At 38.7% G+C, this 19155-nt stretch overlaps 1 protein-coding gene across 2 annotated transcripts in view; it reads right to left on the reverse strand.

Annotated features, from left to right (window-relative positions):
• Window positions 1–10013: 10013 nt before the first annotated feature.
• Window positions 10014–19155, reverse strand: part of CYYR1 (cysteine/tyrosine-rich 1) — a 119202-nt gene continuing 110060 nt past the window's right edge. The window contains exon 4 of one of the 2 annotated variants that reach the window (XM_011998313.1): window positions 10014–12429. In XM_011998313.1, coding sequence (XP_011853703.1) covers window positions 12299–12429 — 131 coding nt within the window. In that variant the 3' untranslated portion in view covers window positions 10014–12298. Of the gene's footprint in view, window positions 12433–19155 lie in introns of both variants that reach the window. The other variant, XM_011998312.1, reaches the window with a different exon arrangement.

Here is a 19155-nt window from a genome sequence, read left to right on the forward strand (position 1 = left end):
GACCCATTTTAGTAATTTTCTGTTTCATTCTTCTTAAGTAGAAATCTTGCCTTTAATATTTTAATGTTAATGCTGTCTTACAGGTACAGGGTCTAACTCACTTAAATCCATTCTCAGCACACGTAAAAAGCCAATGTTTTAATTTCCAAAGACACACTTCAAACCTGGTGACATGAAAACAGTGCTGCCTGATTGGATTTTCCCCATAACGAATGGAGGCCATAAAAAGGACTTATGTCTAGTATCAATTATTCATACTCCAACAACTTGTGCATCCACAAGTTACAGCTCAACCTCTTTACCAACAATAAAATGCATCTTTTCTCTGAACAGAATGCAGGTTGCTGTCAGGTAAAAATATATCTTGACTTGAACAATGGATATTTGCATCCATCCCTGGGAGTCATGGACACAAGGCCATTACTTGGGTGAAACAGAACTGTCAAAACAGAACTGCGGCAAGAGAGGCCAAAGCACAACTTGAGATATTCTTGCTATTGAAACACCAGTCTATAAAGTTTGAAGAAGAGAAGGGAAGTAGAACATTTCTTAAACCCACCTGCTCCTCAGATCAGCACAGTCAACTAAGCGATTCATTGCTAATAGCATGTTAGCATCATTAAATAATCAAAATATTTTAGAAGTAATGACCCCTCTGTAATTATAGGTTTTTTTTTTTCTTTGGGGTTGATAGTGAGGTAACTGAGGAAGTGAAATCTTGAGAAAAATTTAGGGCAGGAAAATTCTTTTTTAATGCAATTGTCTATTGTGGTGCACTAAATACCAGTAGCATCTCCCTAGATGGTGCATCACCTGGGGTCCTACTGCACTGTTTCAAAAACCCCTTGGCCTGGGGTGACAGCGATGGTACCATTACTCATGGTGAATCATACCCATTTAAAAAGCCAGCATAGAAAAGGGGTAGAAGGGGAGGAGGAGAGCTGGTTCTTATAATCACTTCGAATTTGAGAACTTTGGACTTATATGCAACTTTGCCCTTATTAGAGTATTTGTGCAACTACATTCTACACCGTACATTATAGCTCTATAAAACACATTTGATAATTGATTCAACATATACTTCTTACTCAGTGCCTACTCTGGGTGCTAGGTATAGAGTCGTGCATTGAGCAGACTTACCCCTGTTCTCAGGGAGTTTACGGTCTAGTGGAGGAAGGGCACAGAGCAGAAAGAAGTAAACACACATTTGTTTAACTACATCTTGGGATAAGTGCTACGAAGGCAGCATATAGGGAATGTTGATGCAGAAAAATGAACAAGATGTTGTTGGAGACCTGCTCAGATCAGGTTGTCAGAGAAGGCTTATTTCATGGTTTGGTATTTAACATGCGATCTGGCCTACATAGCGGCTCTTGTCTGTAATCCTAGCACTTTGGAAGGCCTGGGCAGGGGTATCGCTTGGGGCCTGGAGTTGGAGACCAGCCTGGGAAACATTGTGAGATCCCAGCTCTACAAAAAATAAGTAAAAAATTAGCTAGCCATGGTGTTGAGCACCTATTGTCCTAGCTACTCCAGAGGCTGATGCAAAAGGATTGCTTGAGCTGAAGAGTTGGAAGCTGCAGTGAGTCACTATTGCATCACTGTCCTCCAGCTTAGGCAACAGAGTGAGACTGTGTCTCTAAAAAGAAAAATAAAAAAAAGTAAGACCTGAGGAATGAGAAACAGTCAGCTATGTTCCAGATAGGAATCAGAATGTGCAAAGGCCCTGAGTTTGGAAAGAGCATGTCAACAATAACCTGAACCAACACTTGTGTAGAGAAGTGGCACAGCACAATGGATAACAGCAAGGATGCTGTGGTCTCCCTGCTCAACTTTGCATGCCATGGTTAGATGTGTGACCTTGGAGAAGGTACTTAACCTCTCTAAAAATCAGTTTTTTCACCTGTTAAATGCAGATAACATTATAATTATATGAGGTAACATTTGTGAAGAGCTTAAAATAGTGCTTGATACACATTAAGTGCTATGTGTTTGTTAAATTAAAAAAAATAATATGTAGGAGAGTGGAAAGAAGTGTCAAGTAACTGGAGTCTATATCCAAGGATTGCTACCAAAAAGCTGTCCCATCAGCAGTAACTTTGAACAAGTCTCTCATCTCTTCTGTGTCTGTTTTCTCACTTAATAAGTGTTACACAAAAATGTCCTATGGTGTCTCTAAGAGTCTATATGATTCCTTTTTATTGGTTTGTTCATCCTTGACTGCTGCCATGCACATTTTATTCTTTTTTTAATTTTAATTTTTTATTATACTTTAAGTTCTGGGATACATGTGCAGAACATGCAAGTTTATTACATAGGTATACATGTGCCATGGTGGTTTGCTGCACCCATCAACCCATCATCTACATTAGTGTTTCTCCTAATGCTATCCCTCCCCTAACCCCCCCACCCCTCGACAGGCCCCAGTGTGTGATATTCCCCTTCCTATGTCCATGTGTTCTCATTGTGCAACTCCCATTATAAGTGAGAACATGCAGTGCTTGGTTTTCTGTTCCTGTGTTCATTTGCTGAGAATGATGGTTTCCAGCTTCATCCATGTCCCTGCAAAGGACATGAACTCATCCTTTTTTTATGACTGCATAGTATTCCATGGTGTGCCACATTTTTTCCATCCAGTCTATCATTGATGGGCATTTGGGTTGGTTCCAAGTCTTTGCTATTGTGAATAGTGCTGCAATAAACATATGCGTGCATGTGTCTTTGTTGTAGAATGATTTATCCTTTGGGTATATACCCAGTAATGGGCTTGCTGGGTCAAATGGTATTTCTGGTTGTAGATCCTTAAGGAATTGCCACACTGTCTTCCACAATGGTTGAACTAATTTATACTCCCACCAATAGTAGGAGCATCTGCTGTTTCCTGACTTTTAATGATCGCCATTCTAACTGATGTGAGATGCTATCTCATTGTGGTTTTGATTTGCATTCCCCCCCCAGTGACCATTGATAACGAGCTTTTTTTCATATGTTTGTTGGCTGCTTAAATGTCTTTTTTTTTTTTTTTTAAAGACAGAGTCTGGGTGCAATCATAACTCACGGCAACCTCCAACTCCTGAGCTTAAATAATCCTCCTGCCTCAGTCCCCAGAGTAGCTAGGGCTATAGTTGCTCACCACCATACCTGACTAGTTACAAACTTCGTGTGTGTGTGGAGATGGCATCCCACTATGTTGCCCAGACTAGTCTTTAACTCATGGCCTCAAGCAACCCTCTTGGCTCAGCTTCCCAAAATGTTGGGATTACAGGTGTGAGCTGCTGCACCTAGCCATTTTGTTCTTAAGAACACAGTGGCCTTGCAGAAGTTTTCATCATCTGAAAGTTGGTTAGTGGTAGAGTTGAGACTAGAATCCAGGTCTCCTGCTTGCTTTCTCAAATAAACACATAATGCAAACACAGAACAGTTGAGAAGAGATGCTGGTCTATTTTAATATATTAGTTGATATTAAAAGGTATTTTAATATCAGATATTTTTAAATATTTTTAAAAGATATCTGAAAGTGTTGGATGAACAAAATGTCGAATAGAAACAAAAGATAAGTTGACCATTGACATTAAACCTTTTTTGTACTGTATACACATCCCTTTTCCCTTTACAGATCCACTCTCCACACCCTCCCCTCTATTTCTGCCCAGGAGTCTACACTGCTTGGACTGCATCAAGGACTTCCCTTGACACTTGTGCTTCTGGTTGGATATTTTTAAATATCCACATATTTTTAAAAGAATGAAAGTGTCTCAACCAGGGCCTTGGGAAGAAGTAGATGGCCACCCATACTGAGTAATTTGAAGAGAGTTCACGTGGATAGAGTGAAGTGAAACTATAAGCGGTAGTGCAGTACTCCATGACTAGCAGCAATAGGGAAACTTGGCAGCCCTGGGTCTAAAAGGGCAAAGAGAAGCTAAGAACTATAGCTGTTTGGAGAATGCATCCCATGGGAATTGGAGTTTTGTTTGAGAGGCACCATCCAAATAAGTACTTCAAATAAGTATTCCATCCTCACTCTCCTTTGTCCTTCGGCTCTCCTGAATGGCCTCCCCATTGGCCAAATTCAACCAGGAGCACAAGTGTCAAGGGAAGTCCTTGATGCAGTCCAAGCAGTGTAGACTCCTGGGCAGAAATAGAGGGGAGGGTGTGGAGAGTGGATTTGTAAAGGGAAAGGGGATATGTACACAGTACAAAAAAGGTTTAATGTCAATGATCTTCTTACCTTTTGTTTCTATTCGACATTTTGTTCATCCAACACTTTTAGATATCTTATGTCATGCCAGATATTTGCTCAAAAAATCATTATATAATGAAGTGATGTCTGGTCCTCATTTTTATTTCTGCTGACATATTGTAAAGAACTTGTGCCAATATGATGGTCAATTCACATAAAAATTAAATAATGAGTTCATCTAAATTGTTTGATAGAATTATTCTATTAATTCATTTGAGTTTGGCAAAATCAATAGTTTCAGGTAAGTACTACTTTATGGCTGCTTATGCTGTACTAGGAGAAAAGGGTTAGTCATTGAAATCATTGTATTCTGCATGTAACACGGAAGGCAGGAGCCCAGGCTGAGCTTAACTGCTCACTCTCAGTATTTGAAGGACTGAGCACGGGGAGCGGTTCTACCAAGATTTTCTTTGCATGGGAGAATAAGAAGTCTCTTAGGCAAGGTTCATCCTAGAGGAAGAAAAAGTTAGAATTATGTTCACATAAAAATGTCCTGCTTTTCAGAATTGTTTTAATATAATAAAAGCACAATGCCTATCACTAGAATTTGCCTAAAGATTATGAATTGACATATTTACAGTATCCAAAGCTGCAAAATGGGGATAATAAGAATACCTATGCCATGGGTTTGAGAGGGTTAAATGTAAATTAAATGTAAATTGCTTAGAACAGTGCTTGGTGCACGCACACACACACACACACACACACACTTACTGTTGTTATTATTTAAGGTAACACATTTCTAGGGACTATTCCATTGAGAATCAACGTTTTTACAGTGGTATTACTGCTTTTCAGAACATGGATAAATGCACTATTTCTCTCCATACATATTAAATAATAATAGCACAAAAGCTGGATGCAATTTTATGACCCATTTTCAGCCAATTTTAGTGTTTTTGTTTCTTTTCAGAATATTCAGTAGTTTTTCAGCATACCCTGGAGAAATGGTAATGTGAAAACTATGGCATCTTATTTTAGTAAAATACCTTTAGTGTATCCTTTGGACATTGCTTCTGAAGTCTAAATTGCATTAGAATCTATTCTATGGAAATACAATTCGTGAAGCAATTATTTTCTGATATTTGGTTGGTATTCTTTTTATGTAAAAATGAGAAGCTTAATTTTGAGAATTATGAAAGTGCCTCTCCCAAACTGACATGTTGTCCTGTTCCCACTGAGTCATTCAAGATGAGCACATTCCTCTCATGAAGGGGCATGTGTTAATACTGCACTTAAAGGCACAATCTAACTCTATCTGTACTGACATGTATCATCAATTAAAAACTATGAAACTACAGCCTTTGTTCAGTTGTCTGACTCATACCTTAGATTATGGACTACAGTTAGAATATGTTACTCTCTATAAACTCACTTCCTCTCATTCTTAAAGTTATTTTAATATTCCTTCATGTCAAATATTAGTTGCTTACTTAATATATTCAATCATTTTTACCATGTCCCAAATATCATGTAGGTACTCCCTGAGGACTACAAATACCCAAGGGACAGTCTTGGCTCTCAAAGAGCTTAGAATCTAATGGAGGAGACAGACATTTACACAAATCTATTACAAGGCTACAAGAGGGATATTGGATTAGGTACCAAAATGGCTGGAGGTGGGAAATGATTAATTCTGATTGAAAAATTTACCAGAGTCCTCTTCTCCAGATATCAGCTCTTTACCTAGATCTGGAAAGATGAGGAGGGTTTCTGCAGCATAAGTGAGGGTTTATCTATCCTCAGGCTAGGAGGTAAGGGAATTAGCACTGTGCCTTCAGGTGGTGGCAAGGGACACAGAGGGTGGTCTCCAAATTCATTTCACAGGTAAAGCAGGAGTTGAACTCTGAATGTTTTATCCCTTTGGATGGCTTTCACGTTCCTTTCAGGTCAGTAGGGAAGATGATATGCAAAATGTGTGATAATCAAGACATTAACTGATAAGGTACAAAAATGGGGAATCAGATCTCTTGGATCTCTTCAGATTTTAGTCAGAAAAAATTATTCATCTTGCAGGGTATGGAAACAATGCAAGGTATCTTATTCATTTATCAGCCATGACCAAATGAGATTCAGAAAATGATTCCCTTGCTTCTTCCTCACGCTCAGAAATTGCAGGTACAGACCAGGTGTGGTGGCTTACACTTGTAATTTCAGCACTTTGGGAGGCCGAGGCAGGAGGATTGCTTGAGGCCAGAAGTTCGAGATCAGTCTGAGCAACATAGCAAGACCCTGTCTTTACAAAAAAATAAATTCGCCAGGTTTCATGGCATGCACCAGTATTCCCAGTTACTGGGGAGACTGAGTTGGGAGGATCATTTGAGCCCAGGAGTTGAGGCTGCAGTGAGCCAATGTCATTCCTCTGCACTCTAGCCTGGGTGACAGAATGAAACCCTGTCTCTAAAGAAAAAACAAACAACAATTAAAAAATAAATGACAGGTGATACACACTCAAAAGCTATTCATGACTGGGTTAGAAAAAGGAGAACAGAAGCTGGGCACGGTGACTCATGCCTGTAATCCCAGCACTTTGGGAGGCCGAGGCAGTTGGATCACCTGAGGGTCAGGAGTTTGAGACCAGTCTGGCCAAGATGGTGAAACGCTGGCTCTACTAAAAATACAAAAATTAGCTGGGTGTGGTGGCTCGCACCTGTAGTCTCAGCTACTCGGGAGCCTGGGGCAGGAGAATTGCTTGAACCCGGGAGGTGGAGGTTGCAGTGAGCTGAGATCATGGCATTGCACTCCAGCCTGACCAACAAGAGCAAAACTCCATTAAAAAAAAAAAAAGAAAGAAAGAAAAAAAGAAAAGAAAAGTAAAAGGGGAGCAGAGCAGAAATAGAAATCAAAGTCTAAATTTTTAAAAAAACAATTTCTCCTTCATACATCCAGAGAAGGCAAATATTCCCAACACATCTTCCCACAGTTCCAAATATTTCCTTGGATTGGATGTTATTTTTAGGGAAGGCATTCAGGATTAGGTTAGGTAGCAACTTGATCCACTGAACACTCATCTGGGAACTTGTCTTGGAATTATTTTCTTGATGAAGACTAAATATCTTGGAATGGAGTTGAAACAAAGGTTAGAACTGGCACTATTTTAAGACTCGTCCATAAAGGTATGTGGTATGTGCTATACTTCACTCCCTGCCTAATACGATGGGCCTTAGTCTAGCTCATAAATGAAGTTCATGAGAAACACAAGCCTTGTGTGTATCTTTTCAATATTTCTTAGGAATGTAGCACTTATCTAGTTAATGCAGCCCTTGAATGTTGCCAGCTCCATTCTGCTCTTGTCGGTTCAATGAAAGCAATTTGATCACAGTGAAGCATGGCCTTGGATTCTTTCAGCTGTTGAGTTGGTGCATTCTCATTAGAAGGAAGGTATTATTTTCTATGTTGCCTAAACTCTAAATAATCAATTTAAGGAGAATAAGATAAAATATCTTTGCTATGGTACACCCACTACTAAGATGGCCCTCAAAGCTCTCTGCCTTTTGGTTTCCATGTCCTTGTGTAATTCCCTTCTCTTTTATGTGAGATGAACTTAGTGTCCTGGTTCGAAAGAATGGATTATGGCAAAAGTGATGGGATATCACTTCCAATATTAGATTTCAAAAGTCTGTGGCTTCTGTCTTCCCAGCACTCTCTTCCACTCCCTGGTTCTTGTTTGATTGCTTGCTCTAGGGGAGCAAGTTGACATATTTAAAGTTGTCCTATGGAGAGGCCCATATGCCAAGGAATTGAGGGTGGTTTCTGGCCAATAGCTAGTGAGAAAATGAAGTCCCTAGCTCAAAGCTTGGAGGGACTGAATCCTGTCAGTGACCATGCATGGGAGTGAGCTTGGAAGCAGATACTTTCTTAGTTGTACATTGAGATGACGGCAGCCTGTGACAGTCCCTGAGTCAGAAGACCCAGATAAGCCACCCTCAGATTCCTGATCCATAGAAACTGAGATAATACATGTTTCAAGCCACTAAGTTTTGAGTTAATTTGTCACACAGCAATGGATGATGAACGCACCTGTTTATAGAAGTGGTAAGACTTAGGAGTGGGGCATAAAAGAAAGAGAATATGTCTATTCAGTTGCATCTGTCAGAGTCACCAACCCAGGTAGGATCTTTGTGACAGATGTTCTACATATACTGTTTATAATCATTGCAACCACCTGGCAAGGATGGTGTTATTCATGCAGTTTGGATGAAACTGAGGTTATGGAAATGTTGTTATTTGGCTCTGAACATGTAGTTAGAAGATGACAGAGATGAGCAAGGAACCAAAGTCTCCCTTACTCTGAAGCCTTGGTTCTGTCCTCTGTATTAGAGGGGTGTTAGAGGCCTGAGTGGGGTTAAGTAGGCTGGAAATCAGAATCACCTGTGGGTCGTTTTATAGTTAATCATGTCACTTTCCTTTTCTGGAGGTCCTGACACTGTTTAAACTAACCATACTACACAGTACAGTTGCACCCGAAGAGTTTTGCCCTTGTACAAGTTCAGCCATATCCCACGCAGCTTGGGCCCCAAATCAGAGAATAAAAACTATGCATTGCAGATAGGTTTTGATTGAGAATATGGTAGTCTTTAGATGCCTCTATGGTGATTAACAAGGTGACCATATGACTTTGGCATTCTGGTGTTAGGTCATTTTAATTAAGTGAAAAATTAAAACAATAGTACCCACAGCTCCACTATTTGATGAGCTTCATATATAGTCTTATGTGTCCCAGTCCCTTCCTCACCTACAACCAAAAATTGACAAAATGAGTTTGGTTAAAGAAGGACAAGTTGGAAGTAGACTGGATGTATGATGAGTGCTGCCTTCATTTGGTTGTGGGAACAAGATTATGAAAAAACAGAAGGGTAACCTATACCTTAGGAAGATGTAGGTAGCCCCAGATGCTCCTGTAGTGGCAGTTTGCCTTCTGAAGCTGGGTAGGCAGCTGCAGAACTGATTGGACTCTGAGAACAGGCTGCGGCTCTGTTTCACCAGCTCTAACGTCAGGTCTAAGGTCTCTCTCCTATCATCAGCCCTTCAGCTCTTGCAACAGCTTTCCTGTCCATGGCTCTGGAGAGGGCCAGATAAGCCTCTGGCTCCTCATGGTTCTCACGCAAGTTATGGTCTTGCTTCCATGGGAGTGGACTCTCCACACACATAAGTGAAAGACATCACAATTAGCTGACAAAGTCCATAGTTTCTCCTGGAGGAGGCGATTGGAGTGGTCTCTTTTTCAATGACTTCCTACAATTTCACTGTGTTTTTGCATAGATTTCTCTAGAGCAGCACTACCCAATAATGTAGGTAGCCCCTAGCCACATGAGGCTATGCAGCATTTGCAATGGGGTTAGTGAGATAGATGAAGTAAATTTTTCATTTAATTTCATTTCAATTAAATTAAACTTAAATGACCGTATGTAGCTGGTGACCGTTGTGTTGGATAATACAGTTCTAGAGGTTGTTCTCATTGTATTGTTGTTTTGTTAATTTATTTTGGGCTGATATTTATTGGACACTTTCTATGTGCCTGGCACTATACTTAGAATTTTGTATATATTCATCCAGTTTTTGCAGAATGCGATGAGATTGATAATATTATTTACATTTTCCAGAGCAGAAAGTTTAATCTCAGAGATGAAGTAGCCTGCTTCAGATCACACAGGCAGGAGACAGGATTCAACATAAAGTCTGTCTGGCTCCAGCCCTGTGTTTCCTGTACAGAAGAATGAGGCAAAGTCGGCAGGAATAGAGGGTTAAAAAAATGGACACAAGACAATGAAAATATACTCTGCGTTATAATAGGTTCTTTCATTTTATTGCTTATTGTAAACACTTTGGCCACAGCAAATGTTAGTTTTTAAATAACCATAATTCAAAGCTTTCACATCCTATACTGTTTTTCCCCAAGCATCATCATCTATGAAAACACCCAGTGAACTCCAACAGTCTATACTTGTAATGTGCGCATTTATGCTATTATGCCACTTAATACAAATAGTAAAAATACTCATCTATTGTAGGTTTATGGGTTTGTAAAATGCCTTATGGGAGGCCATAAACAACTCAAAGAAGAGAGATGGTGTGGACTGAAGTGGCTTCTATTTGGGGAAAATTTGCAGAACGTAGGAGGTATGCAATAAATGTTTATTGATGGTGAAGATGATAAAACTCCATTTCTGCTGGCCTTTCCTTTCCATTTTTCTGAAAGAATATATGGTATATTTGTATTCAGCATTCTCAGAATCATCACAGGGACCCTGGCACTTTGAGAGTCATAGCTGCAGTGTAATTGGGTCTGACCATATGCAGAAGAAAAATAAATTAAAGCATAGGTACTATTAAAATTGTGCTGAAAACTTTATGTAAGTCAGGGAGCCCCTCACTAGAACAGGCTGAAACTCCTGAATGCTTCGCATCCTCATGTATAAGAAAATAATCAGTGCTTAAAAATCAAGGAAGTCATTCAAAACAAATTCAGCTTTTGGACCTTACTGACAGGTAGATTATATTTCAGTCAGATCAACATCTTTCTAATATAGGTATTTGAAAGTAATATATACTAATAATAATGATGTAGTAAGCTTCTTATCTGCAAGTATAGGTACTATAACTTAAACCTTAAAATGCTTCATTTGATTCTTTCATTCAGCAAAATTCTTGGCACTTTTTGGGATTTCACTGAATTTTGATGATGACATTGGATTAAACATTTTAGATTTAATCGCAAAATGACATAAAAATCTAATCATCTATTTCCAATGTTCAATATATAATTTTTATAAATACCTGAAACAACTCATATAAAAATATAAAATGTTAAGGTCACTCACAGCAAAATACAGCACATTAGAATTATTTATTATACATACAAAGGTAGGCACTTCATAAAATTTGCATTTTGGCAAAAGGCAACAGTTTGATGTCAGTATCTTAGTTTTGTTATTAACTTTTTTAAGAGAATAGATTATCAAAATTTTACAAAAAGAAAAAAATAATAGTTTCAAAGATTTCCACAGAAGGGAATCTGAACTTCATTTCCCACTCTTCCTTCTTTTTGCAAGCCTATTGTGTATCTTCATGGTCAAGTTCTGAGATTTTTGCTCCCTGACCTGAAATCCTGTAGGAATATTTGATTTCTCATCTTTTACTCAGAAGTGATGTGTCTGCTACCTGTGGAACGTGATACAATTTTTTTTTTCTCCCCACAGTTGGAATAACCTTTATTCTGATCTACTATACAGTCAGATGATGTTTAGGTGGTAGTAGCTGGCATTGAAGAGTTCTTGGCTTCAAGTGGTTGTTGAGTCTTTTTGGTCTTGTTTTAACTCCGTAATTAAATAAATAAGATCCAACTCTTTCTGTTGTATTCACTATTGAACACATAGGAATTCACTTCACACCCACCTAAAACACAAGCAGAACTTCTGAGGCCCAATGAACCCATCTACTATTTGATTTTGTTATCCCTTCTGGAGCATGTCTCTACCAAGAGCTTCACAAAGCAATCTAGTCGTTGCTCTTTCTTGTACTAAAACCACAGCACCCATCCTGTAACTTCCACCAGGACCTCAAATAGTGCTAGGCACATAGTAAGCTCTTAGGCATTTAAAATACATTTATTGATGAATGAAAGAATGAACAATTCTAGTTCCTACTTTTAAAGCTACGTAGAATAAAGTTGCTTCCTTGTGTAGGCCAAATCATTCTCCCATCCTACTTAGATCTTCTTTTTTCCAGGATCAATACTGAAACTTCCTTCACCTTGGCCTTAAACAACATGATTATCAGATATTTTGTCAATTACATTACTCTTCTCTGAATGTGCTTAGGTGGATCAGCGGATCTCTTAAAATATGGTTCCATAGAACCAAACATTAATACTCCAGATGAGGTCAGCTTTGAGCAGGGTAGAAACCCTTTATCTCCTAGCAGGGATATTCCACCTGACATATTATCTGACCCCAAAAAGTATTCCTTGGAGCAATTCTTTCCTGCCTGTTTCTGAGTAGATGCATTTTATTCCAGGCAAGATCACCCATTGGCACATGTTCCGTTCTGGGAGATAGATTATTTCCTTGGGTTTCCAGGATAAGGAGGGGGTGGAGAACGCTGTGCTGAGCCCTGTGGGGTGGCGGAGTATGGAGGAGGCAAGTCTGCACAGTATTCCATCTCATGGTCGTAACCGTAGGGAGGTGGTGCTGCTGAAAAAGAAGGGGAAGAGAACATCAGGGAGTTAGCAAGTATTTGCATTTCTACTGTGTTGAAGCCACTGGGCTAGACACTTTGGGAAGGGACATAAATTGTGGCTGCAAAAATCTTAGTTTTATTAGGTCGAGACCACATATGTATGAAAGGGTAGGTGCTCTAAAATGTGGTATCATGGGTCAAAGTGTTAAGAATTGGTTGTTTAGAGAAAGTTTCTTGAAAATATGATGCTGAAGGGGCAGAAAGAGAAGCTGAGGGACAATTCAGGTTGATCAAAAGCACTGAAGCGGGAGAGCCCTTCAGCTCAAGCAAAACGTGCATGAAAGGGAGAATGGGAAAAGACAATGAGGAGTCTAGTTGTGTCACCATGGTGGGCTCTGAATGCAATGTAGAATGTATAACATGTAGTTATCAGAGATTCTTTGATCATGGTAGTGAATATGCTTTGGGAAGACCACTCAGCAGTTGACAGAGGCAGAGGTAGATGAAAGAAAAGCTGTAACAATGTAATGGCATATGTGAGGGATGATAAGGGACTCATGACAGTGAGGGGAAAAGCATCCTAACAGTCCTTGAGCGGCCAAGTCTTTAGGTGATGACTGGGTGTGTGGAGAAAGGGGAGAAAATGAAAGAAGGGGTTGAGGTATTGGGTACCCAGTACAGGACTCCTATAATTGGAGGGGGATGGAACCATTACAGAAATATGAAGAAGAAGACAAAAAAGGAGAACAAATAGGTTAGGAAATAAAGATGAATAATTTAATTTTCTGCATCTTATTTGAACATTTTTCTTAAATTAACTTTTTACTGTACCATACGTCAGTGTTTTTAAAAAGTTTTTAAATTTTAAATTATTTTTTGAATCGACAAATAATAATTGTACATATTCATGGGGTATATAGTGATGTTTTGATATGTATAATGTATGATAATCAGATCAGGGTAACTGGTATACCCATTGTCTAAAACAGTTATCATTTCTTTATGCTGGGAACATTTAGCATCTTCCTTCTACCCATTTGAAACTATATTATTATTGATTATAGTCATCCAGTGGTATAGAATACTGGAACTTATTCTTCCTATCTAGCTGTAATATTATATCCCTTAACAAATTTCTCCCTATCCATCCCTTTTTCCTACCGTTCTCAGCCTCTAGTATCCTCTGTTCTACCTTTTAATACACTTTATGACTATGCATAAATGTCTATTTTGTAGTGGTCTCAGTTCCTTTCTCTAGTGTTGATAGAGAAGTACTCCTGGAGCTGAAATTTATTCGTGCTTCCAAGAACTGAATCATTTTGCAACATCTGAGCAACTCCCTCAGCAACCAATCTGATGAATTGCCAGTAGCTGAATCATCCTCAGGATCCTGATTCTGCTTGGAAACGGACATGCCTTAATTGCCTACTGTGAATGTAACCCAAATCACAAGACCAGTGTCATAATAATGCAAATAAGTGGGCAAGCTTTTAATACTAGAATGGCAGAAAAGAACAGACAACATTTCAACAAACTTTTCTAAATGTCTTCTATTAGGTTGAAGCAAAAGTAATTGCAGTTTTTGCCATCAAAGTAATTGCAAAAACTGCAATTGCTTTTGCATGAACCTTAATTTGTACTCTTTCCAATAAGAATTTGACAGTGTTCTGATAAACAGACATAGACATACATAGCGCTTCCACCGATATGCTGACAAAAACTATGTTTTTGATATGGTTTGGCTCTGTGTCCCCACCCAAACGTCATGTCAAATTGTAATTCCCAGTGTTAGGGGAAGGACTTGGTGGGAGGTGATTGGATCAGGGGGGTGGATTTCCCCCTTGCTGTTCTCAGGATAGTGAGTGAGTTTTTACAAGATTCAGTTGTTTCAAAGTGTGTAGCACTTCCCCCTTCTTTCTCTCTTCTCCTGGCCACGTGAAGATGTGCTTGCTTCCCCTTCACCTTCCGCCATGATTACAAATTTCCTGAGGACTCGCCAGCCATGCTTCCTGTACAGCCAGTGGTACTGTGAGTCAGTTAAACCTCTTTTCTCCATAAATTACCCAGACTCAGGTATGTCTTTATAGCAGTGTGAGAATGGACTGATAAAATTTTCTTCTGGATCTTTTTAGTTTGCCTATCTTTATCAAGAGCTTCATGATTTGAACCACTTACTGATTGCCCTGTACTTGGAGGATGTGAGGAAGCAGAATTGAGCCACTGAAGAGAAGAGGAAGATGGAACCACAGAACTGAGTGGGACGTCCCCTGAGTACTCCTTTGTGGAGCAAAAGTCTTGCAAGTCTCTAGTGGGCTGGGCAGGCTGAGGGTGTTCGGCCGAGAACATAGCTCTGTAAATAAATCAGCAAGGATGCATACATACAGTTTCCCCAATGCTCCCTCAGACCCTTGGAGGCTGGGCTACTCCAAGCTCTGTTTCCTGCAACAAAATGGAGTAAGTCCTGTGGAGTCTAAATACACATTCCCTCTGCATTATACCCACTCCTCAACTTCATTATATCTAGGAGCACTGAGACAAAGAGATTTATAATAAACTTCATCCAAGCCAAGAATGAAACACTGCAGCCTCCATGGAAAATAGGAAGTTGCAGCAGGAAACCCTTTGAACTGTTTCGTATAAGCATGTGGTTCTATGCTGCTTTTCTGCCAAAGCTTTTCCCTGCCTCCCACTTGAGGAGCACACACCAACTGATTCTGCAGATTGACTCTACATCATTCTCTGTCATGAAGCCATGGCATGTGTTTATGCATCTCTAACAAAGCGTTTATATTCTGCCATCTGCATAAAAACTGCTGGAGGACATTTCAGCAAGAATCCCTATGGTTTATGCAGCTGCATGTTGAACATGAAAATCTAAGATAGGACAGTGGTCTTTCATTCATATAATCTTTGAACTTCGATAAAGTTCTGATGTAATATTAAAAAGTGGTATTTTGAGGACTACCCACCAAGAAATAAACATGGCACATCTTTTCTAATAGCCACTGGAAGACATTTGAAATAATATTTGTATAACTTTGGCTGTATTATCATTCGTTCTTGCACATAATAAAGTTTCACTGGAAGTAAACTTTTCAAAGTATCAATTTTAGAATTCCTGATTAATCCTAAGAGGTTTTGTTCTTTTTTTACAGCTCAAATCATACTTACAAGTTATATGGATGCAGCTGGAGATACGGTGCTTTTGAAATCCTTTCATAACCAATATTCTAATCTCCTATTTAAGTAGGGTAAATAGGCCACTTATCCTCAATGTCTGATACAGCTGTCTACAGTATTTAAAACATTTAGCAATGCCATGAAATTCGGAGAAGAAATGTAATGTTTTCTATCCACTCAGTCCAATATTTCTAAAGCTAATGTGGTGGGAAGATACATGGTGTTACCCAAACGCTTCACAATTATTTCAGAAAATTTGGAAGCAGAAGAAAATTATCCATAATTTTGTCACTCCAATTTAACAAATAATATCTTTGTATACTGTCTCTTAGTCATTTGTGTGTAGTTGCATCCTTGCAGTCACAGAGCATGGTCTATACTTTTTATTATATATTATATATGATATATATTATATATACTTTGTATAACATAAGTCTTTTCATTCTGCTGCATATTCTTCATAAGCTTTATTAATGGCTGCCTTAGAAGTTATTCCATCCACCATTCACTATTTTGAGGTTAATTTTTTATTGTAATTAATGTAGTGATGAATATCTCCTTACACATAGACTTTTTTTTATTTTGATTTTTTTAAGAATAAAATTCCAGAAATTAATTAGCTGGCTTAAATAACATACATTTTATTGCTTAGAACACATTATAAAACTACTTTCAAAAAGAATTGTTTCAACTTGTAAGGGTATACAAGTACATTATCATTTAATATTTTAGTAAATTAAGTGAAAATTTTAGGTCTTTATTTTACTTGATAATTTCTTTGCTAATAGCTAGGTCTGACACTGTTTTACATCTTGTCCACTGTTTATTACTCATACTGAATGAATTTTGTGCTGTTGTTCTGGACTGGTGATAGTTTCTAAATGATGATCTTAATTTCAGTGAAGATACAAGTAAGATATTTAAAAGTACACAAAATTATATGTCTTTTAATAAAAACCCTTCGTCAAAATGGTTTATTCTATAATTTTTACCTTACTGACATTCTGAAGTTTAAAACCTAGGCATAACAAAACATATGGTTATTCATTTAAAACATCTCTTCTGTGTTGTTTCCAAGTTTAAAAATTAGTCTTCTTTTTCAGATAGTTGATACATAACTATCCTGTTTCTGAGTTTACCTATTTAAATTTATATATTTAATGCTTCTCTACATCTGTTATTTTATTTGGCATATTTTTGCATCAAAGTTTATGTTTTCTAAGATTTAAATTTTGGTTAAGCCAAATTATCTAAATGTGGCTTATTAAATAATCCTCACATTTTACATCCTTTGGCTATGTCTCCTTTAGAGAATATATAATTCTAAACTACCTATTCTGTTCCAATGACCAAGGTATATCTTTTTGTACCAGACACACCTCAGTTTAATTATTAATGATTTTAAATAGTTTTAATACCTGGTAGAACTGATGAATCTCATGCCTTATATTTAAAGACAGTTTCTTATTGTAAACCTTCTCATCTACTCTCCCCCAAAGCCCACTACTCAACACTTTCCTAACCCCACCCAGAACAGAGGGTTTAAATAAAGGCCCACACAGCTCCTGGCAAGACCTTCATTACCCCCATCCCCAGCCACATAAACTCAATACTGTCCATTTATCCTCTACAACGGCCTAGTATGCAAAGATACAGTATAACCTATTGTTCCCCTTCCACTCAGATAGCATCAAGACAAATTCCATCAAGCCTCACATCCCTGTGTCATCATGAGAAAGACAGGTTTCCTTATTGCAGACCTTTAATTCTGGAAGGCTTTGCACATTGATTTATTACTTTTCCAGACGTTCCCCACCCGCCTCACTATGCTCAGTGGAGCACAATCTGTCACCTCACCCTCTTTCACTGTCTCCACTGTGCAACTCTGGCTTTCAGAATGAGAGTTCTCTTCTGACCCTGTCTGTTTTCTTGAGAAATTAGATCTGCTGAGAAATCATCTACTGAGAGTGAGAAGGCTGAGGGGATTTTTGAGTTTTGAGATGAAAGAAGATGCATGAGAGGGTTAACTCAGGAAGTGGAAAGGAACATTCACATCACCTTTTTACTCTAATTAAAATCTGATTTTCCAGGAGACGATGGCTTCCTCAGCAGCACTATCAAAGCAGAGCTATTCTTTTTCTCCCACATCCTACCACCTATAGGGCCAGGAGGTGCTCAGGCTGTTCATAATCTTCATATCCACTTTTCAAACTATTATTTATTCTTACTCTTTAAAACATTTTGTAGCATATAAGCCATGTTTTTTTGTTTCGTTTTGTTTTGTTTTTTTGATGGAGTCTCATTCTGTTGCCCAGGCTGGAGTGCAATGGCATGATCTTGGCTCACTGCAACCTCCGCCTCCCTGGTTCCAGTGATTCTCCTGCCTCAGCCTCCCGAGTAGCTGGGACTACAGGCACCTGCCACTATGCCTGGCTAAATTTTGTGTTTTTAGTAGAGACGAGGTTTCACCATGTTGGTCAGGCTGGTCTCAAACTCCTGATCTCATGATCCACCCAGCTCGACCTCCCAAAGTGCTGGGATTACAGGTGTGATCCACCATGCCCAGTCTGCCATGTGTTTTTTTGTAGTACATATGCCATGAAAAGAGAAGCATATACCATGCCTTTTTTTTTTTTTTTTTGGATGGAGGAGGTGCCTTGCTGTTTTGCCCAAGCCAGGATCAAACTTGAGATCTTCCTGCCTTAGCCTCAGTAGTAGCTGGGGCAATCTTATACTACTTCTTGTTATCAATATCTGTGGTCTGCCCTACCCCGAACCTTCATTCACTGAAGACTTAACATCTGGCCTATGGTCTCTCTTTCCTCCACAACTTCTCTTATCATTCTTGTGATTTCAACATCCACCTAGCCCTGCCTCTCAAGTCCCTTGACTATTTTTCCTTCAAAATCTCTTCACCCTTGTTGTTGGCAATAACAGTGCTATTTCGTAAATGTTAATTAATAAATCTGACCACCACCCTTTAGTATCTTTCTAGAATACTCATTCCACCGCATCTTGGACCTCACCTGCATTTCCAATTTACTAATGGCAATTTTAAAGGAATTCAAACTGATGTCACCTCTTTCCTGTCATGGTGTCCTTTGTTATTCAGCATTGATTTACGGGCCATCACTAAAATTATTCTTTTGCACCTATTGTCAATGTTCTTATCTCTTTCTCCATTGCCTGGAAGAACCCCAGCCCTTATTAAACCCAACACTTTGGTTATCCTGGATCAATAGCTAGGAGCTTAATGTGACTAGAGAAAAATGCACAATCATGCTGAATGATTTCACTTTGAGTAAATGACCATTTTCATAAGTGTTGTGGCCTTTGCCCTTGCTCGGAAGCTATACATTTCTTTGGGCATCTTATACTCTTCATTTTCTGAGATTCCCATTTCAGGCTTTTTTTTTCTTCTTAACCTCAAATACCTCCTCAGTTTTCTCCACTCTCAGCAGAAGACTTGCTTCTTATTTCACTGAGAAAATTGGCACGAGCAAAAGAGAACATGCTTTGACCACCAAATCTACAACTCATTGAAACTGTGTTTATGT

Source organism: Mandrillus leucophaeus, unplaced genomic scaffold (assembly GCF_000951045.1).
Source record: "Mandrillus leucophaeus isolate KB7577 unplaced genomic scaffold, Mleu.le_1.0 Scaffold567, whole genome shotgun sequence".
Taxonomy (NCBI): Eukaryota; Metazoa; Chordata; class Mammalia; order Primates; family Cercopithecidae; genus Mandrillus; species Mandrillus leucophaeus.